The following is a 17011-nucleotide window of genomic DNA, read 5'->3' as shown; positions in this document are numbered from 1 at the left end:
CTGAGAAATTGATGTCAGGAACAGCAGAATACCCTCTGGATATTGGTCTCCTGCCATCTTTGCTGTCTGATAAGGAACAAAGGAGTAGTTTACTATTTTTTTAGTATTATCATTTTTTTGATTATGAATTTTCCATATGCTTATTGTCATCTTTCTGTATCTTGAAGGCACCAAGTACATTTTCACCTTAGAGTACCTGGCGTATCCTTGCCTGGAGGTCTGAGCCCCGAGATCTTCAAATGCGCTGGTTTCTAATGTAATTTACATCTTGGCTCACATGTTAATTTCTCTGATTTCCCAATTTAAGCACTACTTTGCAGGCCGCCACACCTCCTCCCCCAGTACTCTTTATAATATTACCATGTCTTATTTTCCTTGTAGCAGTCATCACCATATGAAATGATCTTGGTTTTTTTTAATTTTTAAAATATTTATTTATTTATGGCTGCGTCGGGTCGTATTTTTGGCGAGCAGGATCTTTCATTGCAGCGTGTGGGCTTCTATGTAGTTGTGGTGTGTGGGCTCCAGAGTGTGCAAACTCAGTAGTTGCAGTGTATGGACTCCAGAGTGTGTGGGCTCTGTAGTTGTGGCACGTGGCTCTCTAGTTGTGGTGCACAGGCTCAGTAGTTGCAGCATGTGGGATCTTAGTTTCCTAACCAGGGATCGAACCTGCATCCCCTGCATTGGAAGGAGGATTCTCAACCACCAGGGAAGTTCCAATGATCTTGTTTTTTTAATTTATTTTTAAACTTTTTATTTTGAAGAAATTTCACACTTACAGAAAAGTTGCATGAATAAGACAAAGATTTTTCATGTACCTTTCACCCACATCCCCCAGATGTTTACATCTTTGCCATATTTGTTTCGTTTTATCATTATGGAACTCTCTCTGTATATATTCATATTTTTTTCTAAATGTTTGAGAATAAGTTCCAAATATGCCATCCCTTTGCCTCTAAACACTTTAATGTATATTTTCTTTTTTTTCATATTTAATTTTTAAATTAATTTTATTGGAGTATAGTTGATTTACAACGTTGTGTTAGTTTCTGCTGTACAGCAGAGTGAGTCAGTTATAATATACATATCCACTCTTTTTTAGATTATTTTCCCATATAGGTCATGACAGAGTACTGAGTAGAGTTCCATGTGTTATACAGTAGGCTCTTATTATCTATTTTATAGAGAGTAGTGTGTATATGTCAATCCCAGCCTCCCAATTTAGTGCCCCCCTTTCCCCTTTGGTAACTATAAGTTTGTTTTCCACATCTGTGACTCTATTTCTGTTTTGTAAATAAGTTCATTTGTACCATTTTTTTAGATTCCACATATAAGCGATATATGATATTTGTCTTTCTCTGTCTGACTTCACTCAGTATGACAATCTCTTCAATGTTTTTTCTAAGAGTAGGACAGTCTCTTAGATTACCATCAAAATCAAGAAATTATCTAAAGACTTTATTCAAATTCCCATAATTGTCCTAATAATCCTCTTTATAACAAAATTTTAAAAATTGTTTTTCTGGTCCAGGCTTCATTCCAGGATCACAAGTTGTATTTAGTTGTCATGTCTATTTATTTTGTTGTTTAAATTGTCCCAGATTTGGCAAGTGGGAACCTTTTTAATCCTGCTTCTGTGTCCTTTGGATGTGACCCTGTCATTTAAAGAACTTCATGTTTTTGCTCAACTAGATATTCCTAGTTGTATTTATCAGCTTCAGCCTTGAAATTAGCTATTTCTTCAAAGAAAAATTTCTTTTAGCAAAGTTTGGCGTTTAGAAACCAAGTTCTGGACACAAGATATACCTTTTGCTATTGAGATGTCATTGTTTCTAGGCCCTATTAATGATCAGAGCTAGAAGTACACACATAGCACATTATGTCCATTACAATAGCTATATTGAAAAAAAACAAACCTGAAATCATACTCATACCTCCCACTGCAGTCCAGTACTATGGAATTCATTTTAGCCTTCCCCATTTTCCTGTTAGTAACTCCTTTCCCCAATATTGTTATAAAGCAGAAACTAACACACCATTGTGAAGCAATTATACTCCAATAAAGATGTTAAATAAATAAAACACACAAAAAAGAAACCACAATATGTTTATTTGCTTGCTTAGTCCTTGAAAGCACAGAAAGTAGTTTCTAATTCATACCACTGCCAAAACAACAACAACAACAAAACCCTACTAACTAGAGATCAGTATTCTTTTTGTCCTTAACCTGTGTTCAAAAGTTAGGTTAGTTCTTCCACTCCCCCTTTTCAATTGGTTAGTTATTCATTTGAAACACATTTATGTTCATTTATATCTTATTATATTCCATTTTAGTTTTTTCTTCCCCATTCTTTATTTTGTATTTGTATGCATTTACAGAGCATATGAAACATTAACATGGTTCTAAAAGTCAGAACTATTCAGGAAGATATCTTCAGGGACACGTCATCCTGTCCAATCCAGTCTACCCCCATTCTTGCCCCCCATTCCCGGCTGCCCCCTGTGGTAACCAATCTCATTAGTTTCTGGTTTATCCTTTCTCTGTTTTTTTTTTTACACAAATGAACAGATATGTCTCTTTCTTAATTTCCTCCCCTTTTTTTCCTATACAAATGGTAACATACTCTAGATTACTCTTCCGCACTTTGCTTTTTTTAAATCTAAGGTATGTCCTGGAAATCACTCTATGTCCTGTCAGTTCATAGAGAGAGACCTTGTTCATTCTTTTCTTTTTTAGCTGTATAGTACTTCATTTGCATGTGTGATAGTTTTTAAAACCACACTCCTTTATATGGGTATTTAGGTTGTTTCCAGTATTTTGCAGCAGTACTACAATGAGTAACCTTATGCATAGGTGTTTTATTATTGTTGGAGGTGTATCTACAGGGTGAACTCTTAGGAGTGAGATTTCTAAGTGAGAACATCATGTAGTCAAATTCCTCTCCATGATGGGTTGTGCCAGTTTTCCCTTGTATCATCAATGTGAGAGAATGCCTGTTTCTCCACAGCCTCACCAACAAAATGTGTTCTCGTACTTTTTAAACTTGTGGCAATGTATGATAGGTGGGAAATGATAGTTTTAATTTGTGTATCCCATATTATGAGTGAGATTAAACATCTTTCATAAGCTTAAAGGCCATTTCGGTATCTTTTTGTACCTATATAGATTGTGTATTCTTGTCTTTGCCCTTTTTTGATCCTTCTTCCACAAAATTTGAAGAGTTCTTTATATATCTGCAATTATATGTTACAAGTATTTTCTCCCAGTTTGTCAAAGTTTTTGACTTTGCGTAAGATGGTGGTGTTGTTTTATGTAGTAGTCAAATACATCATTCTTTTCTTTCATTGCTCTAGCTGTCAATCATAGTTAGATAGCTCTTTTCCAAACTCAAATCATATGGGAATCCATCCATATTTCCCTTTAGTACTTCTGTGGTTTCATTTTTTACATTTAGATCTCTGAGTCATTTGGGGTTTGTCCTTCTGTGTGTGGTGTGAGATGTGGATCTAACTTTATCTTTTTCCAAATGTCTATCTACTTATCACTACCATTTATTTAAAACTTTATCCTTTTTTTCCAGAGATTTTAGATATTCAATTTCCATGTGTGTTCTGGTGTATATCTGGACTTCCTATGCTATTCTACTAGTCACTCTCATGTATTCCTAGTACCACACTTCTTTAATTGTAGAGGCTTTACAGTATGTTTTAATATCTGATAAGGCCAGTCAGTCCTCATAGCCTTCCTTTTTCATTGTTTTTTAATATATTCTTACATGTTTATTTTTCCATACAAATTTTAGTATTAACGTTAGTACCAATTTTAGTGTCAATGAAAACTTTAGCTCTAAAAAAAATTTCATTGGGATTGCTTAAAATTTATAATGCTAGTTTAGCAGAAGTGTGGTTTCCATCCTATCCAAGAATAAGGGATATCTTCTTATTTGTCCACATCTACTTCTGTGTTTTTCAGGAGCATTTTAGGGTTTTCATGCTGTGAATTTGGCATGTTTCTTGTTTATTTGTAAATATTTAATCTTCTTTTCTTCTATTGACAATGGAGTTTTCTCTACCATCGTATCTTTTAATTGATTATTGTTTATATATTGGGTTGGCCAAAAAGTTCATTTGGGTCTTTCCGTAAGATGTTACGGAAAACCGGAATGAGCTTTTTGGCCATCCCAATATATGAAAGCTGTTGAATTCTGTTTGCTAATTTTATATCTCTCTACCTTACTAAATTATTTCATTGTTTGAACTAGTTTTGTCATTTATTCCATTTATTCTCTAAGATTTCCTAGGTATACTAACATATATTCTGCAAATAGAAATAATTTTACTTCTTTTCTTCCAGTTCTTATGCCTCTGTTGATTTTTCCTGTTGAATTACACCTGTTAAAAATACAGGTACAGAGGTGGAGTCAAGATGGCCTACTAGAAGGACGCGGAATTCACGTCTCCTCACAACTAGGTCACCTACCAGGCACCAGTGGGGAACCATAGACACCTAAGGGGACGGGAGGAACCCCCAGCGACCGGCTTGCAGGATCTTGGTTCCCAGGCCATAGGTCGGGCCCAAGCTCCTGTGGTGGGAGCTCCAAGTCCAAACTGCTGGACTAACAGAGAACCTCAGACCCCAGGGAATATCAGTTGGAGTGAGGCCTCCCGGAGGTCTGCATCTCAGCACCAAGTTCCGGCTCTTTCCAACTGACTGCAAACTCCAATGCTGGACATCTCAGACCAAACAACCAGTAAGACAGGAATACAGCACCACCCATCAAAAAAAAAAAAAAAAAAAAAATGAAACGCCAAAAAAAAAGTTACAGATGAAGGAGCAAGGTAAAAAGCTACAAGACCAAATAAATGAAGACAAAATAGGCAACCTCCCTGAAAAAGAATTCAGAATAATGATAGTAAAGATGATCCAAAATCTTGGAAACAGTATGGAAAAAATACAAGAAACATTTAACAAGGATCTAGAAGAACTAAAGAGCAAACAGACAGTGATGAACAACACAATACGGAAATTAAAAATACTCTGGAAGGAATCAATAACAGAATAGCTAGGCAGAAGAACGGATAAGTGAGCTAGAAGATAAAATGGTGGAAATAACTGCCAGGGAGCAGAATAAAGAAAAAAGAATTGAGGACAGTCTCAGAGACTTCTGGGACAACATTAAACACACCAACATTCGAATTATAGGGGTCCCAGAAGAAGAAGAGAAAAAGAAAGGGTCTGGGAAAATATTTGAAGAGATTATAGTAGAAAACTTTCCTAACATGGGAAAGGAAATAGTCAATCAAGTCGAGGAAACACAGAGAGTACCATGCAGGATAAACGCAAAGAGAAACACACCGAGACACATATTAATCAAACTATCAAAAATTAAATACAAAGAAAAAATATTAAAAGCAGCAAGGGAAAAACAACAAATAACATACAAGGGAATCCCCATAAGGTTAACAGCTGATCTTTCAGCAGAAACTCTGCAAGCCAGAAGGGAGTGGCAGGACATATTTAAAGTGATGAAGGGGAAAAACTTAGAGCCAAGATTACTCTACCCAGCAAGGATCTCATTCAGATTCGATGGAGAAATTAAAACCTTTACAGACAAGCAAAAGCTAAGAGAATTCAGCACCACCAAACCAGCCTTACAACGAATGCTAAAGGAACTACTCTAGGCAGGAAACACAAGAGAAGGAAAAGACCAACAATAACAAACCCCCAAAATTAAGAAAATGGTAATAGGAACATACATATTGATAACTGCGTTAAATGTAAAAGAATTAAATGCTCCAACCAAAAGACATAGACTGGCTGAATGGATACAAAAACAGGACCCATACTTATGCTGTCTACAAGAGACCCACTTCAGACCTAGGGACACATACAGACTGAAAGTGAGGGCATGGAAAAAGATATTCCATGCATATGGAAATCAGAAGAAAGCTGGAGTAGCAATTCTCATATCAGAGAAAATAGACTTTAAAATAAAGACTATTACAGGACACAAAGAAGGACACTACATAATGATCAAGGGATCAGTCCAAGAAGAAGATATAACAACTGTAAATATTTATGCACCCAATATAGGAGCACCTCAATACATAAGGCAAATGCTAACAGCTATAAAGGGGAAATCGACAGTAACACAATCATAGTAGGGGACTTTAACACCCCAGTTTCACCAATGGACAAATCATCCAAAATGAAAATAAATAAGGAAACACAAGCTTTGAATGACACATGAAACAAGGTAGGACATTCCATCCCAAAACAACAGAATACACTTTCTTCTCAAGGGCTTATGGAACATTCTCCAGGATAGATCATATCTTGGGTCACAAATCAAGCCTTGGTAAATTTAAGAAAATTGAAATCGTGTCAAGTATCTTTTCTGACCAAAACGCTATGAGACTAGATATCAATTACAGGAAAAAAATCTGTAAAAAATACAAACACATAGAGGCTAAACAATACACTGCTTAATAACCAAGAGATGACTGAGGAAATCAAAAAATTCCTAGAAAGAAATGACAATGAAAACAGGACGACCCAAAACCTATGGGATGCAGCAAAAGCAGTTCTAAGAGGAAAGTTTATAGCAATAAAATCCTACCTCAATAAACAAGAAATATCTCAAATAAACAACCTAACCTTACACCTAAAGCAATTAGAGAAAAAACAAAAAAAACCCAAAGTTAGGAGAAGGAAAGAAATCATAAAGATGGATCAGAAATAAATGAAAAAGAAATGAAGGAAACGATAGCAAAGATCAATAAAACTAAAAGCTGGTTCTTTGAGAAGATAAACAAAATAGATAAACCATTAGCCAGACTCATCAAGAAAGAAAGGGATAAGACTCATCAATAGAATTAGAAATGAAAAAGGAGAAGTAACAACTGACACTGCAGAAATACAAAAGGTCATGAGAGATTACTACAAGCAACTCTATGCCAATAAAATGGACAACTTGGAAGAAATGGACAAATTCTTAGAAATGCACAACCTGCCAAGACTGAATCAGGAAGAAATAGAAAATATAAACAGACCAATCACAAGCACTGAAATTGAGACTGTGATTAAAAATCTTCCAACAAAAGCACAGGACCAGATGGCTTCACAGGCGAATTCTATCAAACATTTAGAGAAGAGCTAACACTTATCCTTCTCAAACTCTTCCACAATATATCAGAGGAAGGAACACTCCCAAACTCATTCTCTACGAGGCCACTATCACCCTGATACCAAAACCAGACAAAGATGTCACAAAGAAAGAAAACTACAGGCCTATATTACTGACGAACATAGATGTAGAAATCCTCAACAAAATACTAGCAAACAGAATCCAACAGTACATTAAAAGGATCATACACTACGATCAAGTGGGGTTTATCCCAGGAACGCAAGGATTCTTCAATATACGCTAATCAATCAATGTGATACACCATATCAACAAATTGAAGGATAAAGACCATATGATCATCTCAATAGATGCAGAAAAAGCTTTTGACAAAATTCAACACCCATTTATGATTAAAAACTCTCCAGAAAGTAGGCATAGAGGGAACCTACCTCAATATAATAAAGGCTATATATGACAAACCCATAGCCAGCATCGTTCTCAGTGGTGAAAAACTGAAACCATTTCCACTAAGTTCAGGAACAGGACAAGGTTGTCCACACTCACCACTATTATTCAACACAGTTTTGGAAGTTTTAGCCACAGCAATCAGCGAAGAAAAAGAAATAAAAGGAATCCAAATCAGAAAAGAAGAAGTAAAGCTGTCAGTGTTTGCAGATGACATGATACTATACATAGAGAATCCTAAAGATGCTACCAGAAAACTACTAGAGCTAATCAATGAATTTGGTAAAGTAGCAGGATACAAAATTAATGCACAGAAATCTCTTGCATTCCTATACACTAATGATGAAAAACCTGAAAGAGAAATTAAGAAAACACTCCCATTTACCTTTGCAACAAAGAGAATAAAATACCTAGGAATAAAGCTACCTAAGGAGACAAAAGACCTGTATGCAGAAAACTTATTATAAGACACTGATGAAAGAAATTAAAGATGATACAAACAGGTGGAGAGATATAGTATGTTCTTGGATTGGAAGAATCAACATTGTGAAAATGACTATACTACCCAAAGCAATCTACAGATTCAATGCAATCCCTGTCAAGCTACCACTGGCACTTTTCCCAGAACTAGAACAAAAAATTTCACAATTTGTATGGAAACACAAAAAACCCCGAATAGCCAAAGCAATCTTGAGAACGAAAAATGGAGCTGGAGGAATCAGGCTCCCTGACTTCAGACTATACTACAAAGCTACAGTAACCAAGACAGTGTAGTACTGACACAGAAACAGAAATATAGATCAATGGAACAGGATAGAAAGCCCAGAGATAAACCCACACACATATGGTCACCTTATCTTTGATAAAGGAGGCAAGAATGTACAATGGAGAAAAGGCAGCCTCTTCAATAAGTGGTGCTGGGAAAACTGGACAGCTACATGTAAAAGAATGAAATTAGAACACCCCCTAACACCATACACAAAAATAAACTCAAAATGGATTGAAGACCTAAATGTAAGGCCAGACAATATCAAACTCTTAGAGGAAAACATCGGCAGAGCATTCTATGACATAAATCACAGCAAGATCCTTTTTGACCCACCTCCTAGACAAATGGAAATAAAAGCAAAAATAAACAAATGGGACCTAATGAAACTTAGAAACTTTTGCACAGCAAAGGAAACCATAAACTATAACCATAAACCACAAACCATAAAGGTGAAAAAACAACCCTCAGAATGGGAGAAAATATTTGCAAATGAAGCAACTGACAAAGGATTAATCTCCAAAATTTACATGCAGCTCAATATTAAAAAAACAAACAACCCAATCCAAAAATGGGCAGAACATCTAAATAGACATTTCTTCAAAAAAGATATACAGATTGCCAACAGACATGTGAAAGAATGCTAAAGATCATTAATCATTAGAGAAATGCAAATCAAAACTACAATGAGATATCATCTCACACTGGTCAGAATGGCCATCATCAAAAAATCTAGAAACAATAAATGCTGGTGAGGGTGTGGAGAAAAGGGAACCCTCTTGCACTGTTGGTGGGAATGTAAATTGATACAGCCACTATGGAGAACAGTATGGAGGTTCCTTAAAAAACTAAAAATAGAACTACCATACAACCCAGCAGTCCCACTACTGGGCATATACCCTGAGAAAAGCATAATTCAGAAAGAGTCATGTACCAAAATGTTCATTGCAGCTCTATTTACAATAGCCAGGACATGGAAGCAACCGAAGTGTCCATCAACAGATGAATGGATAAAGAAGATGTGGCACATATCTACAATGGAATATTACTCAGCCATAAAAAGGAACAAAACTGAGTTATTTGTAGTGAGGTGGATGGACCTAGAGCCTGTCATACAGAGTGAAGTAAGTCAGAGAAAAACAAATACCGTATGCTAACACATATATATGGAATCTAAAATTTTAAAAATGGTCATGAAGAACCTAGGGGCAAGATGGGAATAAAGATGCAGACCTGCTAGAGAATGGTCTTGAGGATATGGGGAGGGGGAAGGGTAAGCTGGGACAAAGTGAGAGAGTGGCATGGACATATATACACTACCAAATGTAAAATAGATAGCTAGTGGGAAGCACAGGGAGATCAGCTCTGTGCTTTGTGACCACCTAGAGGGGTGGGATAGGGAGGGTGGGAGGGAGGTAGATGCAAGAGGGAAGAGATATGGGGACATATGTATATGTATAACTGATTCACTTTGTTATAAAGCAGAAACTAACACAGCGTTGTAAAGCAATTATACTCCAATAAAGATGTTAAAAAAGGGGGCTTCCCTGGTGGCGCAGTGGTTGAGAATCCGCCTGCTGATGCAGGGGACACGGGTTCGTGCCCCGGTCTGGGAAGATCCCACGTGCCGCGGAGCGGCTGGGCCCGTGAGCCATGGCCGCTGAGCCTGCGCGTCCGGAGCCTGTGCTCCGCAGCGGGAGAGGCCGCAACAGTGAGAGGTCCACGTACCGCAAAAAAAAAAAAAAAAAAAAGATGTTAAAAAAGGAAAAAAAAACTAAATGTAAGGCTAGACACTTTAAAACTATTAGAGGAAAACATAGACAGAACACTGTATGACATAAATTACATCAATATCCTTTTTGACCCACCTCCTAGACAAATAGAAATAAAAACAAAAATAAAAAATGGGACCTAAAGAAAGAAAAGCTTTTACACAGCAACAGAAACCGTAAACAAGAGAAAAAGACAACTCTCAGAATGGGAGAAAATATTTGCAAGCGAAGCAATGATAAAGGATTAATCTCCAAAATATATAAGCAGCTCATGACCTCAATATCAGAAAAACAAACAACCCAGTCCAAAAATGGGCAGAAGACCTAAACAGACATTTCTCCAAAGAAGATACACAGATTGCCAACAAATGGGCAGAAGACCTAAACAGACATTTCTCCAAAGAAGATACACAGATTGCCAACAAACAGATGAAAAGATGCTCAACATCAGTAATCATTAGAGAAAATCAAAACTACAATGAGGTATCATCTCACACCAATTAGAACGGCCATCATCAAAAAGTCTACAAACAATAAATGCTGAAGAGGGTGTGGAGAAAAGGGAACCCTCTTGCACTGTTGGTGGGAATGTAAATTGATACAGCCACTATGGAGAACAGTATGGAGGTTCCTTAAAAAACTAAAAATAGAACTGCAGTACAATCCAGCAATCCTACTACTGGGCAGGTACCCTGAGGAAACCATAATTCAAAAAGAGTCATGTACCACAATGTTCAGTGTAGCACTATTTACAATAGCCAGTACATGGAAACAGCCTAAGTATCCACCGACAGATGAATGGATAAAGAAGATGTGGCACATATATACAATGGAATATTACTAAGCCATAAAAAGAAATCAAAATTGAGTTATTTGTAGTGAGGTGGATGGACCTAGAGTCTGTCATACAGAGTGAAGTACGTCAGAAAGAGAAAAACAAATACTGTATGCTAACATATATATATGGAATCTGAAAAGAAACGGCTCTGATGAACCTAGGGGCAGGACAGGAATAAAGACACAGACATAGAGAATGGACTTGACACCGGGAGGGGGAAGGGTAAGCTGGGACGAACTGAGAGAGTGACATGGACATATATACACTACCAAATATAAAATAGCTAGCTAGTGGCAAGCAGCTGCATAGCACAGGGAAATCAGCTCTGTGCTTTGTGACCACCTAGAGGGGTGGGATAGGGAGGGTAGGAGGGAGGGAGACTCAAGTGGGAGGGGATATGGGGATATACGTATGCATATAGCTGATTCACTTTGTTTTACAGCAGAAACTAACACTACACTGTGAAGCAATTATACTCCAATAAAGATGTTAAAAAAAAAAATCTCATGCACTGAGGAGTAAACAAACAAACCAAAAATACAGGTACAGTGTTAAACAATAGTGGAGGTGACAGACTTCTCTTGTTCCTGATCTTTGTGGAAATGCCTCTAATATTTTTCAATTAATTGAATTGCTGGCTTTACCACTAAAATATAGGTATCTTACCATATTATGAGAGTGGCTAATTCCTATTTTCTTGAGTGTTTTTACCACGAATGAGTGAACTTTGTTAATAGCTTTTTTTAGTATCTATCTAGATAATCATAGTTTTTATCCCCAGATCCATTAATATGGTTTATTAATGGATTTTCTAAAACTGAACCACATTTGCATTCCTAGAATAAATACCACTTAGTTGTGGTGTATCATTTTATTAATGTGGTACCAGATTTTTGTTCCCTATTATTGACAGTTTTTACATGATATTCATTTGTAATATTGGTCTGTAACTTTCTTCCATTTTCAGGTGGGGGCTGAATTTATAAGATTTAGGTATCAAGGCTATACTAGCTTCATAAGATAATTTGGACGATTTTGTTTATTTTCTATGCTCTGGAATAACTTATGTCATATTGGAACTGTCTGGTCTTTGAAAGTTTAATAGAACTTCCCCTTGAAACCATCTGGGCCTGGTGCTTTTTATGGAGTAATTCCATGATTACTCTCTATTTCTTCTGCAGATATTGGGCTGTTTAAGCTTTACATCTGGGTTTTCAAATATTCAGTGGGAACTCTTATAATTTCTTATTTTATATAGGTTTTTTTCTTTCTTAAGTAATGGTATGTCTATTTTGAGCTTTTTGCGAAAGGAGATTTTGACTTATTAATGAGTGTTACTCTTTTTCTGTCCTCTACCTCATGAATTTTTACTTTTATCTTTATTTCTGCCTTTTGTTTTGGTTTACTTTTTTATTGTTTTTCTAGCATTTTGAGAAGGGAATTTAATTCCTTTATTTTCATTTTCATTTATTTGTGTTTAAGGCTATAGAGTTTTCTCTGGTCATTGCTTTCATGTGTCCCATAGATTCTGACAGTGTTTCCATTATCATTTCTTGAAATTCTGTAATTTTGGTTTTATTTCCCTTTCACGCTAGAAGTGTTTAAAAGAACATGTTTTAATTTGCTTGTGGAAGGGCCTTTTAGTTTTATGATTTAGTTATTTCTAGTTTTACTGCATTGTGATCACAAGGGTTTGTTTATGTAATGTCTGCTTTGCCTAATTTACCGATTTTTTGTGTAATCTAGCATATGATCAATTTTATGAATGCTCTTGATTGATTTTGTAGTTTAAGACTTCTATATCCTTACCTTTTTTGTTGTTGTTCCTCTTGATCTGTCCTATATTGAGAGTGGAATATTAAAAGCTCTTATCAGTGTACTTTTTTCTATGTCTCCTTAGACCTCCTGTAGTTTCTACTTTATAAAGGTGGCTACTGTGTTTCTTGGTACATAAACATAATTGTTATATCTTCATTGTGTGTTGTCACTTTTAGCATTAAAGGTGTCTTTCTTTGCCACTTTTTCTACCACTATTACAACCCCTGCCTGGTATACCTTTGCCCATATCATAATTTTTGGACTTTCTAAATGAATTTCCCAGTGGAAGGACCATTTATTTTATGACTAGCTATCCCCAAAGTCCCTTTCTCTTCTTTTTACTCTCAGAAGTATGCCTTTCCAAGGTTGCCTTCTCGAGTGTCCTGTATACTGTGAATTCGCTTCTTGTAGGCTGCTCTGGTCTACCAGGACTTTTTGTTTTCCACCAGTATTTTGGCACTTTCAGTGGTCTTTCTCTTTCTTTGGATTATTAGAGTTCAGTCTTAGGCCTTTCATTCTCCTCCTCCTTCTGTGCATTTCCCCACAACCCTGCCTTGCCCTCTGCGAAGAGAATAAGAACTTGAGAAATATCTTTGCTAGAAACTGGTGCTTATATCTCCTAATTATAGGTAACTTGAAGTTTGTATTGTTCTCTTTCTTGTAGTTGAAGTTGTGGAATTCGTGTCATTTTATTTGTTCTTATTGGTTTACACAGTTTGGAAAGATGGTTGAAAGATTTCAGTGCACACAGTGATTTCCTCAGTTACACAGACGTCTGTTCTGTTGACTTCTTTGTTACCAGTATCTTCCTTCTAGAATGCATACTCCATCAAAACAGGGCCCGTCTTTATTTTCTACTTTATCTTCAGTGCTTAGTATGTAGAAGACACTCAGTAAATAATGGTTGAATAACTTCTTCTTTAACCCATTTTTCTGTTGAATTATTAGTACTTGTTTTGATGATTTATGTCATGTTATATATGAAGGTTAATAATCTAATAGAACAATAATTTATCTTTTAAGAGTGTAAGGTGTGAATCAGATATCAATAAAGACAATTTTTTGTAGCTTTTATTTAGATTAAATGATGCAAGATTTAAATTTATAACCTGACCTGGTCCCATTGATGGTGGTAATAATTGTCTACATTTTTTTAATCACTGTAGTGTTGTAGACTCCATATCTAACAAATTCAGAGCATTTGTATTTATATACTTTCAGTTACTGCCTTTTAAAGCACTCAAAAGGGATTTAGCAAATTCTGGCCTTAGTGCTTTATCTTGGTGCCCCTGGCATATGCTCACATATGGGTAAAGGGGAAGGGGAAATAGTAGCACAAAAATGATAATAAGCAGAAGAATGAGTTGGGAGGGAGAATAAAAGTCAAGAAGAAGGGATGGAAAATATAGACAGAAGGTAGAAAACTGGGACATGCCACCAATCAGTTTGCTTCATACTGATCCTGGGTTGTCTGTTCTTCCTCTGGGATCTTATTCTCTGCCTCAGAATAGACCAGCACCAACAGCATTGTATTGGATCCCTTTTGTTACGGGCCTAGTGAAATTCCTCCATCAGAGAAATGGCTTAGAGCACAAGACTCCTGGAGAGAACAGCTCAATTTTAATAGCTGAGGGAATTTGGTGTTTTGCTTGCTTCCACTGAAAATGGTTGGATGTTTCATTGATTGGCAAGGAGAACAAGGAAGCCTTTCATTTTTAAGGACGGCTTTAGAGGGCAAACTGGGTGGTGCCTGGTGAAGTGGGTGTTTTCTAGTGAATGACATTTGGTCTATTTTTACAGTTGGAAACATTCTACAGTACTCTTAAGCTTATTGTTTAAGCAGGCAAGAGAGCATGCTGTGCAATCATGAGTGGAATTTTTACATTTGATCCCAGGGTCTGTTTTCTCCCCCATAGTTTAGAGCCTCCATGAACTTGGCTTCTGAATTTATAAATATTTTATTGGTTTCAGAATCTGCTCTCAGTTTACTTATCTTCACCTTGTAGATTATTCAAAGGAAAAAGATTAGAAACATACCTGCTTAACATCTAACAGTAAATACTTTAAGATTAGATTGGAATTCCCTAAATTCTTTCTTTATAAGTCATTATAACTGCTTTCTTCCTTTTTTTGTATTTTCCCAGGCTCTTCCGACTCATCTGTGGTGTCTTTTTGCTTGAGCTTTGCTCTTAGTTAAACATGTGAATATTTCTTTGTGTTGAGAATGCTAAATCAATGGTTACTTTCTTATATGTATTCAAGTCAGTTTTCCAATTATTTTTCTCAAAAGTTTAATTTTGCTGGTATTATAGGACAAATACATTTTGGAAAGAAGTGCTCATAATCCCAACAACCAGAACTGTTTCCATTTTTCTGTGTGTACTTTAATTCCTATTGTTTGTCCTCATGCATACTAATTTTTGCCTCGTTGCAGTGTGCTGCTTCATGTTCTGTTATTTTCATTTAACGTTTACCAGATTGCCTTTCAATAATTTTTTAAAAACAATCTACTGTCCTTCAGATATATAGTAACTTCTAAATAATTTTTAAGTATGCCAGATTTTATTGTTTAAAAAGTTAAAAATTTTTTTGTTGTCATGAACTTTTACTTCCCTTTTGTCATTTTTTTCTTTCCTTAATCTGTAGTATATTGGAATTGTTAGTTGTATAATTCTCTTGTATGTACAGTTATTATATACCTTCACTACAGTTTTTAGCAGGTGAGCTATATTCTCTACCGTATGCATTCATTTGACATTGAGGCGAAACAAAGAATAATTAACATATTCAGAGGATCCTAAAACCTTATCTGAGTCATTTTTCTTCTCTACATCTTTCTCCAAAATTTCCAATAAGGAGAAAAAATTAATTTGTCTCTTTTTCTCTGCCTTCTTTCATCTGAGATTGCTAACAATTGTGCCAGAGGAAAAGAATATGGGCAGAAATAGAAAAGAGATGCAGATAATCCACAAAATGGGTCTTCATCCGATCTCAGTATTTGAAGTGCCTAGACTAGTGTTGCCTGGCACAAAGCAAGCAGTCAGGAAATTTGTGTTGGGGGGACAGATGTATTCATGAACAAGCCAATCAATAAAACCACATGTATTTCTCAGATGGCAAAATCTAAAAACCTCCTTAAATTGTATTGAGACTCAGAAGGTCATCCTAATTATCAAACTGCATTAACTACCACAATATTAGTCATAACAAAAGTTATATTGTTTAAGTCTTAAACTGACACACATATATATATCACACTTTTGTTTCTAAAGGAAGTAGAAATTCGGAACAAAGACCTGGAGGGACAACTGTCTGACTTGGAGCAACGTCTGGAGAAAAGTCAGAATGAACAAGAAGCTTTTCGCAATAACCTGAAGACACTGTTAGAAATTCTTGATGGAAAAATCTTTGAACTAACAGAATTACGAGATAACTTGGCCAAGCTACTAGAACGGAGCTAAGGAAAGTTAAATTTCAGTGCCAATTGATTAAAAAATATACTGTCTCTCTTCATAGGACTGTTTGGGCTCTGCATCAAGATTGCACAAAAAATTTGAATATCCCTTGTCCAAGAGGAGGATCTTTTGAAAATTGGAATTGTATATTTCAGTGTAAATTTTAGAGTTCAGCTTGTAGCTAGTTGGGGAAAAAGAGATGAAAAACTTGAACTACAGATTACCTCCATGTATATTATTGGCCATAGTTAACTAGAAAGTTATAAACAGACACTTAATGCAATCTTTTTTTCTGATATCAGCCAATGGGAGAATTAACAAATGTCTGGGTCACATCCCCTTTTTGTGTTCAACACAGTGAAGGTTATCTGCTTTTTTAATTAATTTATTTATGATATCTAAAGCTGTGTTTTGTGCAAAAACTTAGTGATGAAAGCCCTGTCTTTTGTTGTAATCTGAATAATTTCTCAGGATATTTTTGCACTGCTGGCAGCAGTGCCATTACCAATTAATTCTTGCCAGGAGTGAGAGTGAGCTGCATCTTTAATTGAAACATACTTACTATAACTGGGTGTATAGAGTTCTTCCCTTTTTTTATACTGGAAGATATTTCATTCTGGTGACCACTCTGGTACACTCTGGTGTTCTCTAATCTTGTCTGCTGTATAGTTTACTTTTCCATATCGATTCCATGTATTTATGAGAAGATATTGTCTCCCATTTTATTACACATTTTAAAGCCAACTAATGAAGGCAGCTGAGTCCCTCCA

General features: G+C 36.0%; 1 protein-coding gene across 4 annotated transcripts in view; it reads left to right on the top strand.

Moving 5' to 3' along the window:
* HOMER1 (homer scaffold protein 1) overlaps positions 1-16461 on the top strand; it is a 124027-nt gene extending 107566 nt beyond the window's left edge. For all 4 annotated transcript variants that reach the window (XM_089909055.1, XM_022594004.3, XM_089909056.1 and 1 more), the window contains one exon: positions 16059-16461. In XM_089909055.1, coding sequence (XP_089765181.1) covers positions 16059-16247 — 189 coding nt within the window. In that variant the 3' untranslated portion in view covers positions 16248-16461. The remainder of the gene's footprint in view (positions 1-16058) is intronic.
* The last annotated feature ends 550 nt before the right edge of the window (positions 16462-17011 follow it).

The sequence above is a fragment of the Delphinapterus leucas genome, chromosome 3 (genome assembly GCF_059928025.1).
Source record: "Delphinapterus leucas isolate spDelLeu-1000000601 "Yukka" chromosome 3, BTC_Dleu_Yukka2, whole genome shotgun sequence".
In the NCBI taxonomy this organism is placed as follows: Eukaryota; Metazoa; Chordata; class Mammalia; order Artiodactyla; family Monodontidae; genus Delphinapterus; species Delphinapterus leucas.
The sequence above is the reverse complement of the archived record's forward strand: the minus strand, read 5'-3'. Positions and strand labels throughout refer to the sequence as shown.